Source organism: Egretta garzetta, unplaced genomic scaffold (assembly GCF_000687185.1).
Source record: "Egretta garzetta isolate BGI_Z169 unplaced genomic scaffold, ASM68718v1 scaffold151, whole genome shotgun sequence".
Taxonomy (NCBI): domain Eukaryota; kingdom Metazoa; phylum Chordata; class Aves; order Pelecaniformes; family Ardeidae; genus Egretta; species Egretta garzetta.
In genome coordinates, this window is record NW_009258615.1 from 1,807,094 (window position 1) to 1,829,102 (window position 22,009).

The 22,009-nt window shown below is 38.4% G+C and overlaps 1 protein-coding gene across 1 annotated transcript in view; it reads left to right on the forward strand.

Annotated features, from left to right (window-relative positions):
* The window catches only part of CC2D2A (coiled-coil and C2 domain containing 2A), a 53,883-nt gene extending 31,897 nt beyond the window's left edge, over positions 1–21,986 (forward strand). Inside the window, exons 20-33 of the mRNA XM_035903459.1 lie at positions 1,217–1,384; positions 2,847–2,952; positions 4,357–4,466; positions 4,573–4,669; positions 5,930–6,028; positions 8,626–8,802; positions 12,435–12,638; positions 13,128–13,217; positions 14,037–14,150; positions 15,705–15,839; positions 17,530–17,652; positions 18,283–18,341; positions 18,792–18,969; positions 20,033–21,986. Coding sequence (XP_035759352.1) covers positions 1,217–1,384; positions 2,847–2,952; positions 4,357–4,466; positions 4,573–4,669; positions 5,930–6,028; positions 8,626–8,802; positions 12,435–12,638; positions 13,128–13,217; positions 14,037–14,150; positions 15,705–15,839; positions 17,530–17,652; positions 18,283–18,341; positions 18,792–18,969; positions 20,033–20,221 — 1,849 coding nt within the window. The 3' untranslated portion in view covers positions 20,222–21,986. The remainder of the gene's footprint in view (positions 1–1,216; positions 1,385–2,846; positions 2,953–4,356; positions 4,467–4,572; positions 4,670–5,929; positions 6,029–8,625; positions 8,803–12,434; positions 12,639–13,127; positions 13,218–14,036; positions 14,151–15,704; positions 15,840–17,529; positions 17,653–18,282; positions 18,342–18,791; positions 18,970–20,032) is intronic.
* Positions 21,987–22,009: the final 23 nt, after the last annotated feature.

Consider the following 22,009-nt stretch of genomic DNA (forward strand, 5'->3'; position numbering starts at 1 on the left):
TTTTACTTTCAGAAATGTTACTGGGTTTGGAAATTACTTCTTTTTTAAGATTATTAATTGTTTTACTACTTAAGCACATTCTTTGCTTTTTTTTTCCAAATCCCATACTTGTTGCTTTTGACATTTTTCAGTCATGACAGCATAAATGACTCTTAATTAGTATTGCTCAGTTAAAATCTGTGTAAGTAAACAATTTGTGAAAGATAGTTATTTTTTCTTTCATGTAGAAGTTGCTTGTGTTCACTATAAAAGCGACACCTTTAAAGTACAGCCAAAGTTTTTTCAATCAGCAGTATAAATCTAAACAGTCCCATCTGCTGGAGATACAGAGACTTGCTCTCTTATAAGAGTTCATCCTATTTTTTAGTTCCTGTTTTCACATCACAGAATGGAAAAATCTGAACGAGACTATAATCAGCTTTTGGAGTTGTTTAAAATCAAATGATTCACTGATATTTTCTTATCATAAATACTAATTCATATTGGATTCTATTTGCTAATTTATATGGTTAGTAAATTTAAAATACACCATGATTTGTTTAAAGCATCTACTTAGATATTTCAGTAACTCATGGTTTTATGTTATTTAATAGTAATTACTGTGATTTTTTTATTATGTATAAGGAAATAGTGCCATTGGCTATCAGTTTTTAAAGTAGTTCTGGAATGTCTGTAGTTAATATCACTGAGGTGTAAAAGAATACATCTGCTTTTTATTCTTTTCCTGTTTTTCTCTTTTTTTCTTTGGTTCTGCTTTGCCTTGGGTTATAAGTTCTGAGGGTCCAGGGTATGTTGTGGCATATTCATTCTGCTTCCTTTCTGTAGCCTATTGTTTGTTGTACATAGCTGTGTAATTAGATTTTCTGCTTATTCCATACGGTGGTTGTTGTCTTCTGCTAGATACCTTGTTTATAGCGCTGTAGTTTAGATCTACCTTGAAGCTGTGTAATTGTCATATTTGAATCTTACCTAGTTTTGGAAAAAAAAAAACTTTTTTGCACATTTAAGTTATAAGTTCTGAAATACAAGACAGAACAGGATTGTGTAATACTAAACAATTAAAACATTTTGACATTTCATAGAGTTTTGTATGGCACTTAACAGGAGCATATATTTTCTTTTTCTGTTAGTGTATAATTTGCATGTGTGTCATGGAAACACTGGAATGCTGGATTCTTTGTAAAAATGACTTAAATATCTGTTTTATGATTATTAGTATTTTGGGAGTCAGCCTCTTTAAACTGACAGAGCCAAAACGACCATTGAAGCCAAGAAGAAAAGAAAGGAAGAAGGTCACAGCACAGAATTTATCAGATGGAGACATAAAACTGTTAGTGAACATCATTAGAGCGTATGATATCCCAGTGAGAAAACCAGTGATGAGGTATGTTTAAATGCCTGTTTCCAGTACAGATTCATCTTCTGGTTGCAGCTGGTTTGAGAACAGCTGAAGCAACTAATATTTAAATTCAGCCCTGCGTGTTTTGATCCTCACAATAAAAACATACATGCATTTATCTTTTTATTAATAATTATAAAGAACTGCTGGTTTGTAAGTTTGTAGAATAATACAATCATTTATCAATAACTGCTAAATTTAAGAAATGTTTTACCAAAACTGTGTTCATCTGCTTGAGGAAAGAAATGTCTGAAAGATAACTTGCACCTTTGACAACACTGTAACTCTGGTACTGTCAAATGAATTGTACCTTAAGCAAGCCTGCTAGTTATACTCAGGGCAATTTTAATTCATTATACCTTAATTAAATGCCAAAAATAAGTACTAAAAAAATCCAGTTCTTCATTGTGAGATACTATATTTGCCTCCTGAGTGTAGCATGTTGGTCTTCTCCTTCATGAACTGTTTAAGTTAATGGACTGAGCCTAATTTGGCTCTGAGTAATTTTGAAGGTGACCATTACCTTCAGGCACATTAAGGCAATGCCTGCACTGCATGGTGCTGTGTCATGTAAAGGTACTTGAGTTCTGAACAGTCTGGTTCAGTTCCAGAAGCAATGTATTATTGCAGCGTTCTTGCTCTCTCCCAAAATGAATATACCTTGCATATAACTTGGAGGTGTTTTCAAGCTGACCAATTACTGTGCATACAGAATTTAGCGTCTTCTGCTGGTTTATCTCTTCACTATTATAAAGGTTCTGTTGGATTTCTGTAAATAAGTTCATACTGGAAAAGCAATTCATATTAGAAACATGTTGACATGAAGGAAAATGAGAAAATTTCAATTCATTATCAGTATTACAGAAATAACTAAAAACTCTCCCAGTCTTTTTACATGACATGACATCTTATTTTGAGCTGTTTTCTCCATGAATAGTGTGGTGTTATTAAAAAAAAAGTTATGTGGAAACACTAGAAACATATTAAATTTTATTTTATTTCACCCATGGGTTGCCGATTGTGTAAGAATCATATGGGTTTAATTTTGTTGTAGAGGCCTTGCCTGGATACCATGAAGTCTACACTGTTTACGAATTCTGTGGGGATTCATCTCCTTAAACTGAAAAACCTGTAGCTCGAGGAGATTGTACGGGGGAGGAAAAAAAAAAAAAAAAGCTGGACTTGATAAGGTCTTCAGAAAAGAGAACCTCCAGGCACGAAGCACTCTTTTGCTTATGAGAGCTATACACTCGCTACCCCTTTCTGGCATTCTTTTTGTGTTATTTGATTGAATAAATATCTTTCCAAGGCTAAAGTCATCACACAAAAATATCAGACATATTTCCAGAATTCTGTATGGTTAATACAGAATGTGAGGGATTCATATTTTGTAATGTGTTCTCTGTCTTTTGTTGTTGTTGTTATTGTTTTCTGTTTCGTCTTGTAGCAAACTCCAACAACCATCCAAATCTTCAAGGTCCTTTAATGAGATGTTTGCAGCCTCTCCGTCAGCTCAGAGCCCAACTGATAGCCCAGACTGGGCATTCAACCAGGTATATTACAAAACTAACATTTTCTTATGTGAAGTTTTGGGCATTCCTCTTTTCCACAGACAGTAACATTTACCATCAGAAAGATCTTTTTAGTGAGGTTGGCTTGCCCACTCCTTGATATCCAAAAAGATAGTAAAGCTGCAAAAGGTTCGGAGAAGGGTGATAAGGTTGTCAGAAATACAGAATGGCTGCTGTACGATGAAAAATGGTAGGGTTTTTTGGCCATAACAACAGTAACTGCCAGTAGGGGAGGAGAAATATGGTAGAGAGGCATAAAATCATGAGTAATACAGAGACTGGGGATAGGGATTGGCTGGTTACTGGCTCTTTCAGTACAAGGGTGAGGGATTGTCAAATGAAGCTGGTAGGGGTTAGGTTCAAAACAAACAGAAGGTTGTGATTCTTCGTGCAGCAGTTAGTAGGCGCCCAGAGAAGTTGCTTACATGCATTGTGGACTGAAGAGGTTTGCTTGCTTTGAAGTGGGTATTGGATAAGTATTTGGAAGAGTGATCCATTGGGAGTTACTAAATTGAAAAATCGTTACAGGCTTAGGAACGTCCTTCCTCTGAAAACGGTTGAAGCCTGGAAGAGTAATAGGAGAAAATGCAATGTATGCCTGCTCTGTTTGTACTCTTCTGTATGTGTTTGCTGATGGCCATTTTCACAGCCTGAATTTTGGGCCCAGGGCACTCTTAGTCTAAACCAGCACAGCCATTCTTATGGCTGATACTGAAACTACATTTGCTTGCTATTGAGAATTAAATTCAGCATCCTTCTGAATGAAGATGAAAGCCCTTCAGGGCTTTTTCCCATTTTTCTTATGATTTTCCTTCAAAATTATTGTGTCTTGAAAAGTAGAAAAGGTTCTTCCATATGCATTTGAACACTAATGAAATGCTCCATTAAGGCATTTTTAATCACATTAGGGGTTTGTTGTGTCTAGTAGGAGTTGCTTATCTGTAATAGGGACCAGTTTCAGAGACAGCCAGGATTATACCAGTAGGCTTCTTGGATTACAGATAAGAGGATACAAGTGCACTTTTTTCCACTGGTGTCTGGATCGCATGTTCTGTTTTAGTTACCTTCTTTGATTAGATAGCCAGTAGTTTTCCCACTCTCAGGGGAAAACATGGTTTTGCTGGTGTATATAAATATGTCAAGTGTTCTGAATACACTAATCTTTTGCAAATACTAACATATAAAATACTTTTAAAAGCTTCATAAATGCTTAGAAGCCTGGGAAGTGCAATATTTAAGGTGTATTAAGGTTTTATCTAGGCTGGATCAGGCTGATCTCCACAAAGTATACGTTTATTTTTCTAAATACATGAAAATGCGTAATTTAATATGTTCTGCTTAATTTTTGTAGAGGTCTGGTTCCTTTGTTTTGATCTGTATTTGTAGGTTTTAGTCCGTCCTTTTGTAGAAGTTTCTTTTCAGCGAACAGTCTGCCGGACAACAACAGCAGAGGGTCCAAACCCCAACTGGAATGAGGAACTTCAGCTTCCATTTAGGTATGGCAAAATTTCTGGGTAATAATAATTTAATTTGACCATGTAAATTTATTCAAATTGTCCTATTCTGTTCAAATCACTTTTTTGGTTTGTTTAACCTTTTCAGAGCTCCTAATGGTGACTACAGCACCCACAGTTTGCAGTCAGTGAAGGATGAAGTCTTCATTAATGTTTTTGATGAAGTACTTCATGACGCTATAGAGGTGAGTTCATAACTGAAGGACAGTGTACATTACAGAAAATTATGAGCTTTTTGAAGTCGACAGAGTAAGACTTTTCAGTTAATAGCTTTCATCCTCCTGTGCCTCCTTTTTCTCTATTTTGTCATTCATTATGATTTTATATCTAGTCAATACTGCAAGATTGTTAGAGGGAGCAGTCTTTACAGTGTTAACCTTTGTCTGTACAAATTAAGCTTGTAGTATATAATCTGCTGCTAGAGTTGAACATGTGTATGTGATCTATTTTACTGATATTTAATGAAATTGGAGATGTTAAACTTGAGAGGCAACATACCAATTGCAATCTGAATTCTATTCTTCTTAAACTTAATTGGGATTTTTGCTAAATTCCAGATGAATGATCCCAGTTCCTGTATTTTTTATTAACTATCGTTTTATGCTCTGTCTCATCCTGGTTTACAAGCTGTTTGGTGAAGAAAATGTCTTTCAGTTGTATATATTAATTTTTTGGAATGAGATAAAAATTGCAGGTACTAGTAACAAGAAATTTTTGTAAGCTCTCAGTGTTGGCATAAGTCCTTCCCCTGTTGAAACCAGTGAAAGCTTTCCCAGTCAGTTCAGCATGCACAAAAAATAGCAGCACTCAACATTCTTGAAAATATAACCCAAAAATAAATAATGCACACATTTCACTGTGAACAGAATGCTGTCCTTGAAACTGAAATGGAATTTGGTGCAGCAGAAGGAAAAAAGATACATACTTGAAACTTGGCTATCACTCTAGCCTTTAGAGAATTTTTTTTTAAATAATATGTAGGCTGATCATACTAGATTTGGAAATCCCTGATAGGCAATACACATGAAAACAATGCTTCTGTTCCACAGCGTTTAGTTAGATTTTCATACATTTTTACCTTCAAAAAGCTTTTTTAAATACTAGTAAAATATTTCATTAGAACACCATAACTTAATTGGTTTTGTCTGAGAAGACTCTTGTGGATTCCTTGTCAGAGTTGTGCATTCCCCATCACAGGTTATACAGGATTTGAACCCTGAACTGCAAGCACATTATATCATGGACCATGACATTCTTGTATTTGTTCAGCATCTGGCACACTTGAAAGGCGTGCAGAATAGTCATTGCCATACTAGTAACTGAACTTATAGTAAATCATTAAAACAATACAGATTTTTTTTATTAATGCCTTGATTAAATTGTTGATTGAATTAAAGGAAATGAAGCTGCCTTACAAAGTTTTATGTTGGGCAACTTTTTAATAGGATGATCATGAAAGAGGAAGTGGAATCCACACTCGTGTTGAGAGACACTGGCTGGGATGTGTTAAGATTCCATTTACTACGGTATATTTTCAAGCAAGGGTACGTATCAATAACTTGGAATAAATTTCTTAAAATACAAAACTGGAGAAATGGAAAGGGTCTGGTAATGGAATGTCAGATTTAATGATGTTCTCTGTACCTGTTAATTTATTTTTATGGAATTGTTTGAAAATGTCTTTGAAACCACTGGTTTTTGTCAAATTTGGTAAGTATTTGTCAGTAAGTTCAATATTTTGAAGGGAGAAGAGATAGACAAACATACCTCTACACTGACAATGCAGCCTGGCTCCCTTAAGTAATGAGGTTAAAGCGCAAATTCTTTAGATGGTTTTGTCAGTGGCTTTTGAGAACTCAGGTATTGCACAGTCCCGATAGGTGAATTAGGAATAGGAATATCACCTAGATGGGTGATAGAAAACTTGACCTAACTCTTCTTTTTTCACGCTTTTCATAAATCAACAAATTTTCACCTTTGCCTCTCCCGATCCCTTCTTTCCTCCATTTTTAGAACTTTTCAAGGGAAGCTTTCTTCAAGAGATATCAACAGTTTGTCATGGGATTAATAGTAAAACATGGAGTTCCTCATAGGGGAAGGGCATTTTTTTGTCCAGCCACCCATCCTGGACTTAGGTTAAGTCTTCACATTAGTAGTCGTATTGTATTGTAATCTTGCTGTAGGACTCTTTTTCTGCAGGGCAGTTACTTTCATGTGTAGATCAAATCACCATATCACAAAAGTCTCAGTTTCTTACTTCATGAAGGTTCTGACATCAGTTGCATACCTAATGACACATTAATTTGCTCTTCTCAGAACCTTAAGGGCTTTAAGACATACTGTGAGCCTCCTGGATTCTTTGAGTGGAGGATAAGTCTGTAGGGGTCTCACCTAATTTAAGGGTAGTGCTTGGAGTTCAAAGTATTTTCTTGGGCTGCCTGTTTGCAAGGCATAACAGAACATAATTATCATAGGATTCAAGAAAGCATGGGATTCTTTTCATTGCTGAGAAATTTGGGACGGTGTATGTCTAACCAGTGCTAGTCTACTTCTGCTAGATCATCAATAATATGCCATCTTCAACTTGCAAGGTTAATCAATGAATTTTGGTGTTTGAGGGTTGTGGTGCCCTATAGAATGAAGCTTTCATTGACTTCAGAGAAGATGTAAGTAGTAAGAAGGTCTAGCCTTCTTTTCATGAGTCTTTGGCCGTCCTGTGCAGACAATGTCACATAATGTGACCACCGTTAATACAGGTCAACAAACAAGAAAGAACAAGATCCTGTACCCTTTATAGGACAATGTTCCATGCTGAATGCATGAGCTTCACCTGAGAAGTGTGTCTGCTCACAGTCTTGAGAGACTTAATGGGCAGACTTAGACATTTTAACAGACTACTCACCAATACATAGTGAAGGACACAGCCTATAATCTGTCTCTGAGGATTACCAATACTAATGTCAACCTCTGTTCTTCGTATTTCTTGTTGGTGTATCAGTCTTTCTGTTGTAGAAACAGAGCAGCTCCAGGATTCCTGTCAGATGCACTCCTGACTCTTTGAGGACGTGTTGCAGTTTGTGATTCCCTAATCATAGTGTGAGTGCCTGCATAGATCTTCCGAGCATTAGAGATTCTTTTCATTTGAATAGGGTTTCTTACTGAATTTGAAAAAGCCTAATCAGTCCAGCAGGTGCAATTAGATTTCAGTAGCAAATGAAGCATTTCTTCATCCCATTCCACTATACTGTAGCAGAAATGCTGAGTGATTTAGTTAGAGTTTTCTCCTCATCAAAACTTAATTTTGTTCTTAAATGTTTGGTGGGCCAGCCCAGTGATTCATCTGTTCATCTTCCACATCCACTGAAGATATCCTTCCTGATGGCAGTCATCTGAATTCTGCCCAAATCAGGAGGTTAATCTTCTCACTTTTCTCTTAAAGCTATGTACTTCCACTGTTGAGACTTGCCTGAGCAAGTGTGGGGCATGCTCTCTCTTGTGTGACATGAGCTTTCAGAAAGAGCTTACCTTCTCTTTGCGGTGGCAGAGGGAGGTGCAAAGGGCTGGTGAGTCTATCAGAGCACTCTTCCATGGGGAAGCTGGCTGAATGGGCCCAGTTCCAGTTGCACCCAAGAAGTATCAGCAGCTTCTGCGTGGAAGGTGTCCATCTGTGATATGCTGGAGCTTCATTCCCACATCAGTCAGACATAGGCAAAGGCCTGTTGGTGTGAGGCTGCCTTCAGAAGCATAGTTCTGCAACCTGTAATTTGCCATTTGTCATTTTTCTGGGTAAATAGTGCCATGTGGAGATTTCCGTTTGAAAGAAAAACCGTGAAAAGCTGGCTGTCTTTTTTTGTCTAAGAACTAATGTGTACGATTTCCATTGCATTAAGTATTAGTGTCCATAATATGCAAGAGAGGCTGAAATCCAGTTGTAACGAATACATTTAACAATGAGATGTATCGCGTTCTCCCCACAGTTAATCAGCGTACATGTCATATTTTCTAATTTTATTGTTTTGTAATTCAGATTAGTAAAGAAATCAAAGGAATAAAATATTGGAATACAAGTAGCAAATGTATTTGAGAAGGGAGTTTTGTTTTTTTGCTTCTAATGAAAAGTATTTCTCTGTATATGTTGTAGATTGATGGTACATTTAAGGTGGATATTCCTCCAGTCCTCCTTGGCTACAGCAAAGAAAAGAACCTGGGAATCGAGAGAGGTTATGATTCTGTGCGAAATCTGAGCGAGGGCTCGTATATAACACTGTTCATTACCATTGAACCACAGCTCATTCCTGGAGAGTCAGTCAGAGAAAAGGTAATGAATCAGTAATTCATCATATCCTTGCTTTTTGTTTCCAGTGGTGCAGTTCTTGAGATGCATATAAATAGGTATGCTTCGTGTACCGAAGAACAAGAATACAAGTACAGAAGGTCGTTAATACAAATTCTGAGTGTTCTACTTCAAATTTTTTAGCTCAGTTCAATTTCATTCGATGCACATTAAGTTAGATGGACATATAATGCATGAGAAATAGCTTTTACCAGGTATCTAGTACCAGTGTTAATGGAAAGCAAATTTGCATTCATGATCTGTGAGCATGTAATTTTCCCATTTACTTCTGTAAACAATAAAGAATTCGTGTGAGTATTTGTGAACAGAGGACGAAAAGGAGGTGGCAGGTGCAACCATAGCATTTTCTTGCTTCTGTGTTTATACTATTCAAATACAGCATTTATTATTTATGGCTTCATGTGTGCCTCCAGGTCTTGAAGATAATTATTTCTAAATAGCAGCTGTTATTTTTTTCAGTTATTTTAAGAAACCAGAAGTGCCTTACACTAACAACAACAATATGTAGTTAAAATGCATACACCGCTTGCTATTTTATGTAACATTATGCAATGATTTTGAGAGCCATTCAGTAAGAATGTATGTTTTTCATGCACAAACAGCAGCAGTTCATTATTTTCCAATTCAGTGGTACACTGGTCATTTATTAGAGATGAACAGGAACTGGAGAGAAAGGTCTATCGTTAGGTAATTTCTTTTTCAGAATAAATACAAAATTGTACGATGCATTCTAAAACCCCTTTTCCCTGTTAAATTATAGTCTTGGAAACTATCCAGTCCTGTGTTTTCTTGCTCTCTTGCAATGCAGTCAGAATTGTTACAGTTTAGTACTGTTGAAAATAAAGAAAATTAATAAAGTGCATTCATGGATGCCTTTTAAGGTTAATTAGTTTGAATGAGAAGATTATTACTAGGACTCGAAACCATAAATATGAACTTAAACAGCCTTGAAGCACCTTTAATAGATGAGACCTTACTCAAGAGTTTCATGGTCTTGTAATATTCACATGCAGTAATTAGTTGCTGAGAAAAAATGTACTGAATTTGTGAGGAAACGGATCTCTGTTTATAGAAAGACCTGTCTCCAGTACTGTTTCAAAAGAAAAATTATACAAATTCAAATAAGAGGTGAGATTATTGTAAAATATGATGGACTATATGTTGTGAATCTTGACCTTTCTAAAGAATGAGTTCAGAATTTCTTGCATAGATGCAATTTGATGCTTAGTTACCAAAAGGTTATGTATCATATCAATGCTTAGTAAAATGGTGCAGTTTGGTAGCTATATTTAGAATTTATTTGAACACTTCAGATGGAAAAACCAGCATATTTTACTGAAGTCTTAGATCTTTCTGACGTATGTTCTCTTTCATTTCAAATATGATGGTAGGAGCTAACTGCCCCTTGCCAAAACTCAGGCATAAAGAACTAGAAAGAGACTGAAGTACCTTCCAGTCTGAAGATGCAGCAAAGAGTCATAGCACACTCACTCACAACACAGGAAATGAGTCCTGTTCTAAGTAGCGAGACATACTACATGTCAAAGCTTCTCCTCACAAGGAGCTATGCTGAAAAGACAAGGGGCAATGGGTACAAGTTGCCCTGACAGAGGTTTTATCTCGATATAAGAATGAAATTTTTTACAATCGTTCACTCAAACAATCTCCCAAGAGACATGGTAGAGTCCCCATCACTGCAAGTTTTCAGGATGAGATTGGACAGGGTGCTGAATAATCTTATCTAGGCTCCCTTTCCCACAAAAGGTTGGAGATAAGATGTATTTTCTAAAATTTGAAGATTAAACAGTTGTGATTAATAAATAATAATAATAGTAATAGTAATAGTAATAATAATAATAAATAGACAATAAAGTGGGAGTTTCGTCAGATTTTTGTTCACTCTTTGCATTGGAGGTTTTTCTAAATCTTATAAAAATTTTATGTAGCAGCAGATGATTTGTTTACCTTGGATTCTAAGCCAAACCTAATTATTTCTTCAGTAAACATTGTACAGGATTTTCAAATAATCCATTTTTTCAAAGCAATATAGATAGAAAACAATAAAATATAATTTCCTGTTAGAGGAAGCTGAGTAAAGCAGGACCAAATTCATTAAGAGACTGTTCTATTTTAGGTGGTATGTATCTAATGAAATCTGTACATAAAAACACTACTTAAGTGACATGTGTGTGTATTCTGTGACTGAAAAAGAATTATTCTGTGCTGCAACTCCCCAAATGTAACACATATACTTATTATAGAAAGTGCTTGGCGTAAAATGACAAAAACTAAGTAAGTATTTTTGCTGTCCTTTGTTCTTATTCCTAGCCATTCCTTCCGTAGTTGAAGTCATTTGAAATACTTGTGTACTGTTTTAGGATACTAAGCTTAATTTTAGTTTAATTTTACGATACCTTTTTTTGTTTCTTTATCTATTTTTCCTCTTTTTCTTGCTGTCCTTCCTGAATCTCTATATAGATGAATGAAATGCTTAAGAAGGTACAATATTAATAAATTATACCAGTTGAGAGATTCCTGTTGTTCCCTGTTTAAGATTTAGCTTGGGTTTGTGCCATTCAGCAATCTTTTTGCACTTTGTGTTACTTGACTGTGACATAGTTGTTTATTTGTCAGTAATATTTGCAGTGAATTACTACATTAAATTTACGAAGTGCCAGAGGCTGTGGATTTCAGCTGTTAATTATGGTTGAGAAGAATCACCACTGTGTGCCTTCTCTGCTGACTTGGAGGTCTAGCTGCAGGGCCCTGCCCAGCTGTTCCACTTCTGGTTAGTTTGAGAAGAAGGGTAACAAAGGACAAAGTGGTTTATTTTGAACACAAATATTATGAAGGCTGAGCTTTAATGCTCAGCACCACTAGAAATATACAAAGGGTTCTAAGTAGATGAAAAAAACCTATTTTGACTGGTCCTAATACCTTTAAAAGATGACTTCTTAGGTGACATATGAGCAAATAATTGTCATTATTACCTAATTAATATGTGCTAGAGACCTAGATTTGCTTCTGGAAAATCTCGTCTAAAAGCGTTAAAATTTTAGACAAGTCTGAATTATAAGGATTCATCTAAAAATTACTTGGGCCTTCTCTGCAAATATTTTGGCATTGCGCAGGGTTGTCGCAGTATCATTTATATAAAAATTACTGGGATTTTGTTCATAACCTCAGTTGTGGTTTTAATGGAGTGTTATGTGAATAGTGTGTAGGATTAGAGCCTAACCATCATTGTTTACCTTTGAATTAATACGCGATGTTACATACTCATCCCTGCAGTTTTACTTGGCCATAACTTTTCATTGCGTTTTTCAGTGCTTTAATAGAGCCAGCTTATAGATACAAATCATTATGTGCATTCATAAGTAAATGCAAATTGCTTGATTTTCCATTGCCTTGACCTTTCTTATATGTCTGTGAGCCAAAGTATATACTATCAAGCAAAGTTCAAAATGCTGTTAGGAAAGAATTTTACACTCCTTTTATGCTCCTGTAAATGGTGAAATAAGGCCAAATATAGTAAAGACTTAAGCCCAAACTATAAATAAAACTAATTTTTGTATAAATTCTACTGTCTTTTGAAGTTTGATACCCAGGAAGATGAGAAATTGCTCCAGGCAGCGGAAAAGTATGAAGCTGAGTGTACATCAAAGTTTCCAAGCCGCCAATGCCTAACAACTGTAATTGACCTCAATGGGAAAACAGTTTTTATTACCAGATATATCAAACCTCTGAATCCACCACAGGAGCTTCTTGATGCCGTCCCAAATAGTTCTCAAACAGCGGCAGTAAGTACTTAGAAAAGATAGCAAAGTTTCTGGGATGCAGATTTCAGATCTGTGTGTTTGCATGTGCACGTGCACATGCACAGAGGTACATAACATTTTTGTATGTTTGCTGTATAGCTGTGCTTTTTGTAAAGGAAAAACTAGAGATACAAAATAAAGTAGTAGTGACTATGTGTGATACGTAGTAAGTCTATCCATAATGATGCTGGAAAAGGGTATTTGTCTTCTCTGGTGAAAAATAGGTATATTAATGAGTATTGACCTTTAAAAGACAAAGAATTATGCCAAACCTCAATGGAACTAAATCATACCAGTCTTTGATATAAATTCTAAAATGAGCTAGCTGCTACTGTGGTGAGGTTAGTCAGTGTTTTGTCACCGATATCTGTGGAAACAGCACTATGCTTCCCATCTGGTATAATAATACTGTTGTTACATATTCGTGTCATGAATGGAAGGCGTGACTTGCTCTGTTTTGTTTTCTTGCAGGAATTGGTGGCTCGTTATGTCTCTTTGATTCCTTTTTTGCCAGATAGTGTGTCATTTGCTGGTATTTGTGATTTATGGAGCACATCAGATGTAAGTAATGCATTAAACACAAGTTCTTTATCCTCTTGAAAGTGATGTCACTTCTTAGCAGCCCCTGCTTCTGGAAGGAGCTTTTACTAGATGAGCTCTTGAGGTTCCTTCAGACCTAAATTATTCTGTGATTCTATTATTTTGAGGACTATTTTTCTTTGTAAGCCATTTATTTCAAAGCATGAGGACCAAAGCTTAAGGAAAGTTGCTCAACCTGATACGAGCCAAAATTTTTATCTTTGATAGGTTGCAATTGATTGACCCTAAGAATGCTTAGGGCTTTAAGCTTTTCCTTGGGTTTTTTCAGTTATAAAACAATCCAAAATGGTTAGTCATGCACAAGTGAAAGGATGCTGACTGATGGAGACTTAAAAACTAGGCTTAAAATTGATCGTTGTAGTTCCAAGGAACTACAGAAAAAACATTGCATGTAATGTCAGCAATAATGGGAAATTAGCGTTCTTTGTTACATATGAATAAATCCTGTCATCTATAGAATAACAGCAGACATCAAGTTAATCATAGATGTTGTTTTTACCATCTCAAAACTTTTCTGCAAAATTCAGAATAACTCAAAAGACAAAGACCTTGCTTCTTGTGGTAAAATCTCAGACCCACATCGTGGATTTTCACAGCATTCACTCTTCATCCTGCATGTTGAAGCAGTGCCCAATAAACAATAAAGATCAGCTGCAAAGATCTGAGAGGATTCTTTAGCTTCAAACGTGTTAAAAGAAATATGATTAAATATTGTAAGTTGAAAACACAGTTGATAACTGCATAGAAAGACTTTTTTTTTTTTTTTGGTATCTCAATTAGCAATTTCTTTATCTTCTGGCGGGAGATGAGGAAGAACATGCCGTGCTCTTGTGTAATTATTTTCTTAGTATGGGGAAAAAAGCCTGGCTTATCATTGGAAATGCTATTCCTGAGGTAAGAGGATTTTTTCATTTGGTCTGAATATTAACTTTGATTCTCTGAAGTCTTTGGTTCCCACCAATGGATAGAATTGTTTCTTGCTGGCATGTTTTTCCAGGAAGTTATCTAAACATTGGTGCTGTTGGAACTGATTCTTTCCAGGGAGAAAAAAAAAATATAAGTTGAAAGTATAGCTTAGTATAAATACCGTTGTTGTTTTTTTTTTCCTGGACCCATGCTTCCATGCTTAATCTGGTAGTAGCTGTCATCCTTATAGTACAATACCAAGCATCTGTAAAGCTTGATTGGACTTCAGCTTGTGTAAATGGTGTGTCCGGGACAGGTGTCATGGAGACAGTCCATTCCGTGTCCGAGGCGTGAGTACGCAGCCTCTGACAGAGTTGGGTGGGACTGGGTAAAGGCTGAGAGGCAGCAGGAGCGGGTTAGGGGCTTGCCAGGGATTCTTACTGGTACGTACATGTCCCTTGATTCCCTCTCCAGCTGACGGCAAAGCTGCAGCAAGAGTAATTCTAGATCTGTTCAGGCTCGACCAGTCAGTCTTCTGCCTTCTGCAATGCAGGCAGGTTAGGTGTCTGCTTTGAGTTGGGCTGCTGCGTACCCACTGCTGTGAGCCCCTGCTGGCAGCAATCTGGCTTAGACCGGCTAAGAACTAAAACATTTAGATTCTTTTGCCCCTTAGGAGATGCATTTGTTCTCAGGGAAGCACTCAGATTTCCAAGTAACCAATACTGCTCTTCTCAAAGAGATGGTAAGACTGTTTATAATGCAGTTTTCCACCATTAGTATCTTAAATTACCAAGCACACGTGAAAGTTTTTTGCTGAACAGAATTTTGGTAAAAAATCCCTGTCGAGTAGTTTCATTAGCACATTCTCAGATACTGCAGCAGCAGGAACCGGTACTCAGGTATGTTCCTTCCACTCCAAATCTGATGGAGATGGTAGTCCTTAACATAGCATTCAGCTTATGCATGCTGTAAGAAGGGGGATTATTCCAGGTATTTCAAGGTACCTGGAAAATGCGGGAGATAACAAGAAAATAGAAGAGGAGATGACAGATTCCTGATAGAGTATACAAAAAGATAGCTGGGAAATTCCTTATGTGCCTGCATGAGGGAAGGCTGATGGATGAGGCATAAAGAAGTGTACTGCCTAGGCAGCAGTCCTTCAACTCAGAGGTTGCCCATGGATGAGTGTTGTGGCAGTAGCCAAGTGAGACGTGCCAATACTGAAGTCGCATACATTGAACATTCCTGAATATGGAATTTTACATTGGTTCACAGCTGAACCAAGACAACCTTCAGAATCTGTATTTTAAGAATGGCTTGGGGCTGTGTACGTCCAACATTTCTCTGCCACGCAGGAGACAGAGAACACATTGTTACAGAAATGTTAGTTGGTTGAATTTCAATGAACCTGTAAATTCTTCCAACCAGTTTGCCCCAAAATGTACTATTAATCTAAATAGCAAAAATTTAATATTTCAAACAATACAAAGCATACTCTCTTTATAGACAGTTTCAAAACATATTTCTCATTTTTTCTTCTAGGGACCAACGGCCTATGTATTAACTTTGGAACAAAGTCAGTATGTAATTTGGAATCCCAGCACTGGATGTTTTTATGGGCAGTATGATACCTTCTGCCCCTTACAAAATGTGCATTGTCTGATCAGCTCTGATAATGTAAGTGTACCCCGTCTTGTCACATTTCTATATGCATAAGAGCTGGTAACTTGATATTTTTCTTGACCTGATGCATCATTTGTTCCTCATTCTACCTATATTTATGCTGTCATGTCATTAGTGATTTTATTCAATCTTAAGTCATTTTTTTAAATACTTAGAATAAGAAAGGGGGTTTTTTGTACATTAGTTGCATCATGACATTCGTGCATATAATTTTCGTTCCTGGGTTTTACTTACATGTTTTCCAACTTGGATGGCCTAAGAATATGTTCAGTTTACTATTGCTTAGCTGAGGAGTAACAATTCAGCAAAGCTAACAGTTTGCAGGTGAAATGTAACTGAAAAATGAGCGTATTGGAAGAAGTCACTTGAGTTGCATACGTAACGATGTGCACAGCCCTCAGTGGTCCAATGTGCAAACCGCAGAGCTGGCATTACATGGCACAAAAACTGTATTGTTTTTTTGCCTGGCGTGAAGCCCTCCTGTTTATGTACTATAAAATCCAAGCAATACTAGTGCCTCTCCATGATATATGATTCATTGCGTGGCTGGAAAGCCTCTGAACAATAGCAGTGGAGGAGAGAAGAGAGAAGACATTGTAAGAGCTGCGCAGCTCAGGGCAGGTGAACCGGAGGCCACAGCACGGGCCAGAGCTGAGCCTGTGTCAGGAGGGACGGAAAACCTGGGCACTTCCCTGCCAGTGGCATTCTCTGACTTGGCTGGAGGCCAGCCCACACAGCTTCTGGGGACTTCAGCCACGACAACCTGATCGGCTGACCTTGAACTGTGACGCTCGGCAACATCTTTCAGCCTACGTGTGACTTGGCGCAGAGCCATGCCACCTCATATCCAACAGGGGAAAAACAGCCATGCTGTGTCATACAGGTTCTACACAGAACCATCAGGTTCAAAAGATTACATGTTAATCAGTGCATTTACATACTAACTGTTGGTACGTTTTCCAGCCTCAGCAGTAGCTATGTAAAGGTTGAACAAGAAGCCTTGCATGCTTCAGACTAGGCTCAAACAGAGACCAAAGTGACTGTCTATAAGTGGAGCGCAAGAAAGACATGCGTTCCCCTTGATGACAAAATACACATAGGAGTGGCATGTGTCTGCAATCTCTACTTACCTTCTGCATCGTAAGCTTGAACTAGCAATGGTGCTGGGGTGCAGCAGGCTACCAGGCATCACAGTCACAGCTGCAGTGCGCTGGGCCATGGGAAGAATTTCATCAGAATTCAGAAGAGACTTGCGTAGCAATCCAGCGGGGTGGAAATGCAGCACGGGACAGCGGAAGAAACTCTGGAGTATACTGTCACCCAGTACTGCGTGATGCTAGGGCAGTGGTAAAGGCAGAAAGTTTCTGACAGCATTAAAAACTGCCGCGGTGCACAGTAGATGAGGCATTGAAAAGGAAATACTGGCAAAAAAAAAGATTCAGCAGATCTCAATCCATACACAGAAGCACAAGACATGGCAGACCAGCACCATCCCTTTTGAGGTGAGAATGCAAAAGTTGGACATCAGCTGGGACTATGCAAGATTGCCTTGTTTCACATGAACTCATCCTGGTAATTGCTATAGGAGGTCAAGATTATAGAGTACTTTATCGCCACCTAAGTGGAATGTGTTCCATAGCTGTGATTATAGGCTGGAAGTTAAAACAAACTTGCTTTCTTGTAGGTCTGGTTTAATATGCAAGAATATGATTCCCCAGCAAGGATAAAATTTGATGTCGGCAAACCAAAACTGTGGAAGTCTTTCTTTTCAAGAAGCTTGCCATACCCTGGTCTCAGCAGCATTCAGGTATTAATGTATCTATTACCAACTGCATTTGAGGGTTGAGAGATCACAGACTTGGTATAAAGAACCAGAAACTGAGTTCTCTGGGCATCTGTGGTTAAGTATATTTATGTAATAGCATTGCATTTTAAAAAGATTTTCCTAGGCACTCCTTAAAAAATGAAAGCAGGAATACAGCAAAGTATTTGGTTTTATACAGAATGAACACCCATCTGCTGTCTGCTAAATATCTGTGTAAGATCTCAGGACAGTGAAGTAAATGGGACAAATCTTTAACACAGCCCTACCCCCAGGACTAGCTTGGTACTATAAAGAAAATGTTAACTTGTGTCGTACAGCTAGAAGGCATTATTTCAAACTGTACACACATCCTTACTTAGCAAACAGGAATTTTTCTAGTTTATCAAAGGTATAAACAGTTCAAGTTTCCTGGGGAAAAAAAAACAAAAAAAAACAGCATTACACACAAACATCTCATTAGTGTTTTTATTGTGTTTCTACTAAGTAATAGATCATTTTAGCATAATTGTGAATACATGCGAGTACCATCAAGGCAGTAGCTCCAGAAGTTACATTGCTGTATAGCCAGAAGAGATTGGCTTTTTAATATTTAAACTTTTTATTTCTTGCTAGCCTGAAGAATTAATTTATCAGCATTCGGACAAGGCTGCCGCGGTGGAACTACAGAGCAGGTAATTCTACCTCTGAAACAAACGCTGTCAGCGCTCGTGCTGATCACTAGAGGTTCTTACATTCCTCAAGCATATCCGTACCTACTGCCCAAAAACCCACTCTGAATGCTGGGAATTGAAAACAGCCTAATGTCAGAAACTGTAGCTTGCAGGGCTTTTTAAAATTTTCTGTTTAATATAGATGACCCGATAGAAAGGACTGCTCAAGCATTGCTGTAGTTTTCTAGTAAGCCAAAACACTGTAGTGGGGTGAGAGGAGAGGGTGTAGCCCCTGGCCTCCTGTTCGGCTACTGAACATGCAGGCACCACATAGCTACGTGGGCATTGCTCTCCTGTGCTTTTAGGGATTGGTAAATTTAACTGCGGTCATTCTCTTAAGTGTGTCGAGGGAGATCAGTTCAGATGTCCAGTAAATAGCAGAATTATACTAACCAGTGTATTTTATTGCAGGATTGAAAAAATATTAAAAGATAAGATCATGGAATGGAGACCAAGGCACCTAACTCGTTGGAACAGATACTGTACCTCCACGCTGCGTAACTTTCTGCCGCTGCTGGAACAAAACCAAGGCAAAGATGTAGAAGACGACCATCAGGCAGAGCTACAAAAACAGCTTGGAGATTACAGGGTACAGTTGTCAACCGAGATGGCTTGTGGATGGAAGTAGGGCTCTAAAGCCCTAGGATTTAGCGGCACCGCTTTGTGGTAGAAGTGTCCTAGGCTATTTATTTCCTCTACTATCAAAAGTCACAAGAGCTTTTATACCAAAATAAACCAACGTAACAGTTACAGAGTGAAGGAGCAATGATCTATTTTATGTGTAGATGTTGGAGATAGATAAAAATGTTCTGTTGAGCATAAAGATTAAGAATGTAAAGACAAATTGGCTGCACTGTTCTTGTATTACTGCTGTACAAGAACACTACCTCCAGTACACAAATACAAGTGCAGCCTCCTTGACACTGATGTTTATGGGTTGACTGGTGCATTAACCTCAAGTCTGATCAGTAAGAACCAGGCACCGGTGCCGAGCAGTGCTTCACACAGACTAATACAGGCCTGGGAGCCCCCACACCACCATGCTTTACTTCAGTTCTCTGCTCTTCACTCTTTAAAGACAGAAGAAAATTTACTTAAGTATTTGGTGCAGCTGCTGGTGTACCCATGCATTCTTCCTCCAGGCTGCTCTAAAGGTTAGGTCCTTCTGCTCTTTATGTAGAACACACACGGTAACAATTCTGTACGCAACTACGGTTCTCAAAATGAGTTGAGGTTTCAGTTCCTGGTGGACACGAAATATATCATGGGCAGGAGACGTTTGCCACCTCCAATCCCCAGCCAGTGCAGACAGGAGAACACAATGAATTAAAACCAGTTAAGAGGCAGAACAGTGAAGTTACGCTGTATGTGTTCAATAACATGACTTTATTCCAGTGGATTTCTAAACATCTTCACTTTGAACTCAGCTCCCACTAACGAGGAAAAATTTTGAAGCTTGCCTGGAGTATATGAAATAGAGGGTGATACTGAAATACAGAATGGGATTTTTTTTTTTATTGCATCTCCTCAGGCCAGCAATAGAAAAGATAAATTTACATGCACAGTAAAACAGATTTTTAAAACTGTATTTATTCAGATGCCTTTACCTTTTCTTCTTACCTTATGTGTTTTTTCCTCTTTCTTTCTCCCAGGTCTCTGGATTTCCTATGCATATGCCATTTTCTGAAGTCACACCTTTAATAGAAGCTGTACACAGCACAGGAGTTCATACCATTGACGTTTCCAATGTTGAATTTGCTCTAGCAGTGTATGTTCATGCTTATCCCCAGAATGTTCTCTCTGTATGGGTTTATGTTGCTTCACTTGTTCGAAATAGGTAGTATAGACCAGCCACGGTACCTCAAGAAATTTGCTCACGTAGGGGTAAATAACATATTTCTCACACTGCTGATTTGAGCACTCAAGTGTTTTAAAAATAGAGTGAGAACCTGATCTTTAGTAGCTGCAAACACACAAGCTTTACTCACCCTGCAACCACTGAAGCCGCTTGTTGCCGCTAAGGAAGAGACCAACAGCTTAAAATTCCAGTACTAATAGATGATTTTTAGATATTCTATAGCTCCCAGTGGGACATGACACTCTTAAAAGCCTTACACATGCCCACACCTAGTGACATTGGGGAGCAGAACAGTAGTTTGGCTGCCTTATTTTCAGGTGAAACTCTGTTCCTGGAATCATGCCTTGAAAACTATGGTTTTTAGCTAGGCACTTTGTTATTTTATCTACAGCCCTTCTTCCTCTTCAGAGAGACCGTCACTCACTTACACTACAAATAGTTACAGTTTCCCGGTGAAGACTGGGGCTATTCACTCAGTAATACATTTAATGCACCAAAGAGCATCAGTGAAGGCCATGCTTCAGTTTTTAAGCAGCTGCTTCTTCTGCTACTTCACACTTAGTGTCTGTATAATGCCAGCGCCATTTAGAGGTGCAAGATGACATTTTCTTTCAAAATTAAAGACAAAGTATTTTAATAAATATTTCTACTGAAACCAAAGTGGAAACTCATTCATTTTATATAAAAACTTGAATAAATTACTTTGGAGTATGAGGTCCTTATCTGCAAGTTACCCTAGTAACTGATTACCAAAAGAATAGTTCACCCCAAATCAGATTTGCTTATTCATGTGTAAGTCAATGCTGATATAAGTATGCACCCTTTTCCTGCATGTACTTTGCTAATTAAACTTTTCCAAGCAAAAGGGATGGTGGGTTGAGCTAGGGAGGATGTTCATCAGAACATATCAAAGTTAAGACCGTTCCTGAGCTTAATTCCAGACTAGACTGAGTCCATCTAATAAACGCTTGACACAAAACCCCTGGTTTAGAGCCTGTGGTTGCCGCCACAGGTTCCCTCTATAAGCCTCCAGCAGAAAGGAGTAGCCACGCTGTCATCACCTGGTGCTTTGCTGAACAACACCAATGATGACATCTCCCAGGTTCAGTCCAACTCCCCTTCAGAGAAGGGTGAAGAAGAGACGTGAAGCAAGTGAACAGAACTTTCCGCAGCCGATTCAGCCCTCCGCTGTGTCCCTACCAACCTGCGCAGACACCACCCGCTACCAGCAGGGAGGGCACATCCCAGCGTCAGGAACAGCGTTCTGGAAAAAGGAGAGATGCCAGAAAGCCCACCCCGTACCCTACTACTCTCCTCTTGCCTCAGCGGGCATTGCCCAAATGGCCACACGTCTATTCTGACCTTTGGGTGCTGAAGGAAAGGCAGTGCAGCTTACTTGAAGCGACAGCTGCAGGAATAACAGCATCCCTTTACACCCCCCGCAGGCTTCTAACCGGGCACTGTGCGGTCTGCCCCGGCCCCGTTCAGCCGCTCACCGCGCAGTGCCAACGCTGCACCAACGCGACCCCCACCTGTGTTTTTCTTGCCTTCCTACTCTTCAGCATTAGCAGGAGCAAGACGGTGTCAAAACTTGCAGTTTGTCGTCATCTCCAGCTGCGCCTGCACGCTGACTTCCCCGACACCAAGAATCACCGTGACTGCTGTCCTAAATAAATACTACTCAAAAGGTTTTATCTGATTGGTAAAACTGGTGAAAAATTACTCATTCGATACATTGGCAGCCTTCACAGTTACACAGGGTGGAGGGGCA